The sequence below is a fragment of the Malania oleifera genome, chromosome 9 (genome assembly GCF_029873635.1).
Source record: "Malania oleifera isolate guangnan ecotype guangnan chromosome 9, ASM2987363v1, whole genome shotgun sequence".
NCBI lineage: Eukaryota > Viridiplantae > Streptophyta > Magnoliopsida > Santalales > Ximeniaceae > Malania > Malania oleifera.
The window spans coordinates 16,643,812-16,652,276 of NC_080425.1; the positions used below are offsets into that span (position 1 = coordinate 16,643,812).

At 34.0% G+C, this 8,465-nt stretch overlaps 1 protein-coding gene across 1 annotated transcript; it reads left to right on the plus strand.

Moving 5' to 3' along the window:
• The first annotated feature begins 228 nt into the window (after positions 1 to 228).
• On the plus strand, positions 229 to 1,573 carry LOC131163654 (chlorophyll a-b binding protein CP24 10A, chloroplastic). The gene is made up of 2 exons (XM_058120297.1): positions 229 to 765; positions 941 to 1,573. Exons 1-2 carry the CDS (start codon positions 530 to 532, stop codon positions 1,488 to 1,490), a joined length of 786 nt encoding a protein of 261 aa, XP_057976280.1. The 5' UTR covers positions 229 to 529; the 3' UTR covers positions 1,491 to 1,573.
• Positions 1,574 to 8,465: the final 6,892 nt, after the last annotated feature.

Sequence of the window (8,465 nt, forward strand, 5' to 3'; positions counted from 1 at the left end):
TAATGAATATAATTTTATTTTTACACATCATAATTGCTTGTTTTTTTTTTTTTAAATCATAGTAGTAGTAAAATAATTTTTTATTTCTAAAAATATCTAATATTGAAGAAAAAATGCAATAAAAAGATAACTTTTTTTAGAAAAAAAAATTTATGTGGATTTTATATTTCTCAAACAAAATCAAGGTGGAAAATTAAAACCGGAGGAGAAAGAGTGGGGGCAGAAAGCAAGGAAGTAGAGGTGGAGAGGGCGTCCAAGTGGTTGGAGGGAAGGCAGAGATGTGGATGGAGCTGATGATATCCCATTGGTCCGAAATCTATCCTCTCCTCCACTCAGATTTCCCTTACAGATTTTCCTTTGCTCCACGCGTATATGCATGGCTCCTACTTAGCAACCCAGTCCCAGCAATATACTACTAATTGGCTTTCCTTCCAACTACCTAAGCTAGCTTGCAATCTTTTAAATATATTATTAATCTATACCCTTCTGCACATCCATCTTCCGATCACCGTCGATCGATCGAAACAGGATGGCCGCCACATCTGCCGCCGTACTGGGCTCTCCCTCTTTCTTGTCCGGCGGGTCCAAGGCTACCCACAAACTCCTCTCCGCCACCGGCATGCCATCCAAACTTGGCGGCCCTTCTGTTACTCATCCTAGGAGGCAGCTCAAAGTGACGGCCGCCGCCGTTCCCAAGAAGAAATCTTGGATCCCCGGCGTCCGAGGCGGCGGCAACCTCATTGATCCCGAGTGGCTCGATGGCTCGTGAGTCTTTAGGTCTTCTGGTTAACATGAATTTGGAGTCTTGAATTTAATTTTGTAAAATTATATATATTAATTAAATCTCTTTTAAATTTGAAATTCATGTTTATAAAAATATTACCTAAATAGCTTTTAACTTCTAATTAAGCATCCAATGTGCATGATTAAAACTGTGCAGACTTCCAGGAGACTACGGGTTTGACCCGTTGGGGCTGGGGAAGGACCCGGCCTTCCTGAAGTGGTACAGAGAAGCGGAGCTGATCCACGGGCGATGGGCGATGGCGGCGGTGGTGGGGATATTCGTGGGGCAGGCGTGGAGCGGTATCCCGTGGTTCGAGGCGGGTGCGGACCCAGGGGCCATCGCGCCCTTCTCGTTCGGGACGCTGCTGGGCACCCAGCTGCTGCTGATGGGCTGGGTGGAGAGCAAGCGGTGGGTGGACTTCTTCAACCCGGAGTCGCAGTCGGTGGAGTGGGCCACCCCCTGGTCCCGCACCGCCGAGAACTTCGCCAACGCCACCGGAGACCAGGGTTACCCCGGCGGCAAGTTCTTCGACCCCTTGGGCTTCGCCGGCACCATCAGGGACGGCGTTTACATTCCCGACACCGACAAGCTGGAGAGACTGAAGGTGGCGGAGATTAAGCACGCCCGGCTCGCCATGTTGGCCATGTTGATTTTTTACTTTGAGGCGGGCCAAGGGAAGACCCCCCTTGGAGCTCTTGGCTTGTAATTTGTAAATTATTTTGATTTTTGCACGCCTACTTCTCATTTCAATGTGGATTAATATTATATACTTGATTATAAATTTCGAAACGATCGATCACACTATTAGGTTTTAATCACTATTTAAAAATTGGATCGGTCTAGCCGTAGCCGGCCACGGAGTGGTTGAACTTGTCGTATTAGTGGATTAAACGAGAGGTGGGAATGTTAGCGTACTTGACATAATAATATATATTAATTATTTATCTTTTTAAAAAATATATGTATCATTTCTTATAAAATAATATTATCTCATGCAAAAATATTAAGAAACAAATTGGTTAAAAGCACATATGTTAGTCAACTAAATCAAAAAAACAATAACATCCATCTAAATGAATTTTGTATTAATTTTCTTAATTATAGCTACTAAAAATCATCTTATCCCTTGATTAACTCCGAGGAAGCCACCAAAAAACAAGAGGAAATGAGTGGAGTAGATGTTCCTAATAGCATCGAATATGTTAAAGCTTGATATACATTGTTGGTTCACAATCAAATAGTTTAAGTTTTTAGGTGAAATGATAATCTAACATGATATCAGAACTCTGATTACTAAGGAGGTCTTGGGTTCTACTTTTGTTGCGCTGTGGTATTATTTATCATTTGTTTGTCTTTTCACGTGCTATCGGCACGTGCATGTGTGGGGAAGTATTAAAACTTGATATATATTGTTGGCCTACAACCTGACAACTTAATTGATTTTTGGTCTACTTCATTTTTGCAAACCTTAGGCATGTTTTTCTCAAACAAAGGACTTCGTTTGGAATTCAAAAAAATATTTAAAAAATAAAAGACAAATATCAACAATTCCACATTCTCATTTTTAGTTATCAAGAAAAGTGAAAAAAAAAAAAAAAAAAAGTATGGCAAATCTATAAACGAAAATTTGATTTTATACATAATTAATATTTAATTTTTCTTAATTTTCTGTCATAATAAAACAAACTTTCATTTTTCATAACATTCAATAGAGAAGGAGAATATAAGGAAAAAAATTATCATTTTCTCTCATTTCCTTTCCTTAAATAAAATTCTTAATCCAAATGAACCCTAGAAGAGGTTAGTTTTTTTCACTCTATAAATTATTGTAAAAAATTAAGATACAATAAAATAATAACTAAATTAAACTAGTGAAACAATTATGGTAGAGAAGTTGGGGCGTAGTAGAACCACTCTCCTTAAAACCAATTTTGCACCTATGGAGAAAATCTCCCAGTGCGAACAATCACAGTATGCACGGTCTCCAAGATTACTTAGTGAGACTCAGATTTGTGTACGCTTACAAACTCCAATGCTTTAGGAGTTATGATATACGATTATCTAATGTAGAGGAAGGAAAAGAAATAAGGATAAGATGATAAAAAAATAACAAGATATCAACTAGCGACTACTACTAGATGATGGAGAGAATGAGTATGTAAAAAAAAAAAGAAGATGCTTTTTGGTTTTATTTTTGGAAAGGGCTAGAGGTAGCCTTTTCATAAGTTGTATAAAGGAGTAACTTTGATCTGGTTATTGTAGCAGATTAATGGTATTTGACTGTTCAGGTATTACCATTAACATCTAATTGTTTGAGGAAATTAAAAAATAAAATAATTGAAATAACACTAAGAAAAACTATTGCCATTAACCATAAATTAAAGAAAAAAAACTGCCAAATTTGAAGCATCTCCAACAATCCCCCACATGTTGCAGATCATGGAAAAAAAAAAAGAGTAGAGGTTAAGTAATCATGAAAGGTCATGTAAAAGGTGACAATACCATTCTATTTGAATTGCACTTGGAGAATGTGCGCTACAAGCTACAAGAACTTGGTGAATTGTATAATCTTGGACTAACCTCTTTTAATGTAACTCTACAAATACACAACTCACATGACATTTCTAAATATAAGGTTGTTGCGGGTTGGTACGAATAGGTCATGTACTATACCTAAATTTTCATGAATGTTATAGAAAGTTTTAGTCCACTATACTTTCATAGGAAGCGGTTCTTCTTCCACACTCATATAGGTGAATCCATCAAGTGTGTAACTACAACTTAACACATCACTTAACAAAGGTTGTGGGTTCATTAAGAGATAAACTCAACTTTACAATCATTGTGCATGGTTGCACTATTCCAACACCATAGGGATGAGTGAAACAAATTATAATGCTCAGAAAACTATTCATTAACTTGTTATTACCCATGCATTGAACCTAATTAATTGGATCTCCAATCACATGGGTTGGGTCGCCATCATTAGTAGTTTATGTTAAGGGCTTAAGACTCATACCCCTCAATGTTTCTTCTACTAGCTTTCCAGCTAGTCCCTTTGTTAGAGGATCTACTAAATTTCTCTCTGATCTCTCACCCAACTCAATGCAATCACTCCAAATGAGATTAATTCTCTCATTATCTTATGTCTTAGGTGTATATACCTACTATTACCATAATAGGTCTTATTGTTTGCTCGAGCTATTGCTCCTAATTAAGCAATCACAACATACAGACAGAGGTCGTACTAGTTTAACCCACAAAGGAATATATGTCAACATATTCCTTAACTAATAAGCCTCACTAGTTGTTTTCTCCAAAGTTACAAACTCTGCCTCCATAGTGGACCTTACCATATATACATGTTTGTTTTTGGGATTTCCAGGAAACAACAACACTGGCTAAAGTAAAAACATGGTCACTCATAGACTTGATATCATTTGTGTCTGATATCCAATTAGAATAAAAAAATGCTTCTAAAATTACAGGGTATCCATAATAAAAGAGTCCATAATTTATAGTACCCTTAAGATATTTCAACACCCTTTTTAGTATTAAGTTGTCATGCTCAAGATTATGACTATATCTACTAAGTCTACATACAATAAATGCAATATCTAAGCATATATAATTCATTAAATGCATTAGAGAATCCACTATTTGGACATACTCAATCGTAGCAACAAGATCACCTTTATTTTCCTTAATTGTAAACTAGCATCATATGAAATTTTAACAGGTGCACAATTAATATGATCAAAACTTTTCAATGTTTTTTCTGCACAATGTCACTAAGATAAACAAATACCATTGTGCTCATGTAAAACTCTTATACCTAGAGTTACATTTGCTTGTCCAAAGTCTTTCATTCAAAATTTGAGGCAAGAAACGGTTTTATTGATTTGATAATTTATAAAATAGTGTCAAATATTAAAATATTATCAACATATAAACATATTATTACACCACTATCACCATCAAATTCGCTATACAAATAGTTATCCAATTCATTAATTTTATATTCATCGCTTATAAGAACATTATCAAACTTTTCATGTCATTGTAAATGTGTTTGTTTAAGTCCATACAAAGATCTAACTAATTTTCAACTTTATGCTTAGCACCATCTACCTTATAACCTGCACATTGTTCCACATAATTTTCTTCTTCTAAATCACCATTCAAAAAATGAAATTTTAACATCCATCTGATGTACATGTAAGTTATATATAGAAGTTAGGGCAATTAAAAGTCTATCAATTGTGACTATGTAACTGGCAAATAAGTATCAAAAACATCTTTTTCTTCTTCTTGGTTATACCCTTTGACTTCTAATCTAATTTTAAACTTATCAATACAACCATATGATCTCAACTTTTTTTTAATGCTTGTTTACACCCTATTGTTTCATGTTCAGGTGGTAAATTTACAAGATCTCATTTGTTATTTATCTTTAGGGATTCTATTTCATTTTCAATTGCTTCTTTCCAAAACATAGCATCTAATGAAGTTACAATTTGTTTATATGTAAGTGGATCATCTTTAACTAAAAATTTTGTTACAAAGTCACATCCAAAAGTTGCTTCATTTCCACTTTTTTTTTTTTCACTTTTCCTAGGTTCAAGATTTTTTACATTATTGTCAACAATTGCTTTTCCACTAGATGTTTTATCTACTATTTCTTCTTTATGTTTTAGAGGAAAAATGTTTTCAAAAATTTTCTGCATCTCGTGTTTCTATTATTGTATTTGGTTCGAACATAATATTATCAAATCTAATAATTAAGAATCTTTATGTAGCACGATTTTGAGCATATCCTATAAATGCACTTTCACTAATTAGGACTAATTTTCCTTTTCTTTACTTTTTGCAAATCTGGTTAGCTAAACACCCCCACACTTTCAAATATCTTAGATTGGGTTTATAGTCATTTCGTAATTCATAAGGTGTTTTATCACCTTTTTTAGATGATATTCTATTGAGTATGTGATTAGAAGATAGAATAGTTTCCCTCCACATATTAGAAGGCAAACTTGAACTTACTAACATTACATTCATAATATCTTTCAATGTTCTATTTTTGCTTTTAGTTTTACCATTCTATTGAGGTGTATAAGGAGTTGTTACTTCATGTATTATTTCATTTGTTCACAAAATTCACTTAAAAATGTTGATTCATATTCTCTTCTTCGATCAATTCTTAATCTTTTGATTTTCCACTTCTATTTTACACTTAATAAAAACATCTTTAGCTCATCTTTTGATTTTAATAAATAAACTATTGTATATCGTAAGAAGTCATCAACAAAGGTTATGTAATATTTTTTACCACCTATACTGTAACGCCCCAACCTGGGTCTGCCAAAGAGCACTGTGTCTCTCCTCCTCCACCTGGACCAGACAACAGGGGGCGGGCCTTATTAGACTAATGATTGGCCCCACAAACCAACACGTGTCTTTTTTAGTGTATTTTGTTCTCACTCACACACTTCCTGAGAAAACTTCCAAGGTGGTCACCCATCCCAAGATTACTCCAAGCCAAGCTCGCTTAACTATAAAGTTTTTATGGGAAAACTCCCGAAAAGAAAGGTGCACCTTATTTATATGGGTAGTAACATCTAATCTTTTTAAGTCTTTCATCCATGGGGTATCACATATACTCATTTGACTTTTAAAATCTCCTAAATCACTATGGATGAGTTCCAATAATTGTGTATTTCAAGATGTCATAGATTTAAAAGGTTTTCTAGTAAATTTAGCTTTTGCACAAATTTCACATTTTTCTTTAATAGAGTTAGTTAAGCTTGCTATTAGACCTAAATTTGTCAGTTTTTTAATAGAAGCAAAGTTTATATGTCCTAATCTATCATGTCAAACATCTAAAGAATCAACTAAATAAGCAGAAGAACTAGCATTTTTATTCATACCATTAATAACAATCAACACAAATAGTCCATTACTATAGTAACCTTTACCTAACAAGACACTGTTACGAATCAATATCAATTTGTTTGACTCAAAAACCAGCTTTGATACCAACCTTATGGAGGATGGATCCAAAAATCAAGTTTTTCTTAATATCAGGTACATGATGTACATTAGTTGATCTTAAGGTTTTTCCATAGGTAAGCTTAAGGTTCACGATACCCTTTCTTAACATAGTTGAGAATTGGACACTACCTATAAATACTGATTCCAAGTTCATATCCTTCTTCTTGTGTATCAAAGTTCCTTTGGTCTTCTCTACAAACATATCGTGCAACAATTTTAGAATTCTCGAAATTGGAGATCTATTTTTTTTTTCATATGTCATCTCGTAGTGTGGGAATTTTCTACAAGCCAATTTCTTAGTTTTAGCATCTTCCCAGATGTAGTTCTTGTTGAAATTTTCCCATATTTCCTTAGCATTGTTATACTTACAGTAACATTATAAAACTAATTTACCAAAGTATTAAGAATGTAGTTCTTGCACCTCTCTTTGTCTTCCTCCCACTTTAATATGATGTGGTTATTATTTCCTTCTGGTTGAGGTTAGGGAGTTTCTCGAACATAGACCATTGACAACATTTTCAAAGGCAAAATAAATGTTTGCTTTCGAACGATTTTAATTGGTCCCATCAAAAGATTCCACATGGGCGAGATCAACTAGTAGTTTCTTCGATTTAGGATTGAAGGCTACTATCAATTTTGAAGATTGTAAAAAATTAAGAGGTAATAAAATAATAACTAAATTAAAATAGTAGTGAAGCAATTACTGTAGAGAAGCTAAGGCGTGGTAGAATCATTGTCCTTAAAATTGATTTCACTTCTACGAAGAAAATTTCTCAATGCAAATAGTCACAGAGTGCATGGTCTCCAAGATTACTCAACGATGCTTAGGTTTATGTACACTTGCAAACTACAGAGCTTCAAAGTTATAGTATACGATTACCCAATGTAGAGGAAGGAAAAGAAGCAAGGATAAGATGGTAGAAAAATAACAAGATATCTACTAGAGACTACTGCTAGATGGTGGAGAGAATGAGTATGTAAAAAAAAGAGAAGAGTGATATTTTTTGGTTGTATTTTTAGAAGGGGTTGGAGGTAGCCTTTTTAGAAGTTACGAGAGGAGTAACTTCTAATTGGTGTTTGCAGCAAATTAATGATATTTGACTATTTAAAGACCATTATTAACATCTAACTATTGGAGGAAATTAAATAAAACAAAAACAGTTGAAATAACACCAAGAAAAAAGTCGTTGCCATCAACCAAAAAATAAAGAAAAACTAAGAGAATTTGAAACATCTCCAACAATTATTTATATGCATTGTTGGTCTAGTTATAGGCACCCAAGAGAGAAGTAAATTGAGTGTGATTAAATTTTTTGCCTATTTTAAAATAAAGACAAGAAAGTAAATAAAAAATTTACCTAAGCAAGCAAACCAATAACAAACAGTAACAAAATTTATAGTGATTCACTCAACATGACCAATGTCCATTTCACAAGTAAAAAATTAAGATTTCCACTATCAATTGATATTACAACCTCTTGCATGAGACACTCTCAAACAAACTTGTCCAAACAATCAGAGAGTGAAGACACGACTCAGCTACAAGCCAAAGTAATAATCTAAGTAAAATTCTAATTAGGCTACCACAAAAATGACTTAACATTAAGGTAATATGATGTGGAACGCCAAG

What these genes read in the sequence shown, in the direction of transcription:
- LOC131163654 (XM_058120297.1), top strand. Translation starts at nt 530, where the DNA reads ATGGCCGCCACATCTGCCGCCGTACTGGGCTCTCCCTCTTTCTTGTCC. An exon ending in CCCGAGTGGCTCGATGGCTC is followed by an intron (nt 766 to 940) that starts GTGAGTCTTTAG and finishes AAAACTGTGCAG; the next exon opens with ACTTCCAGGAGACTACGGGT.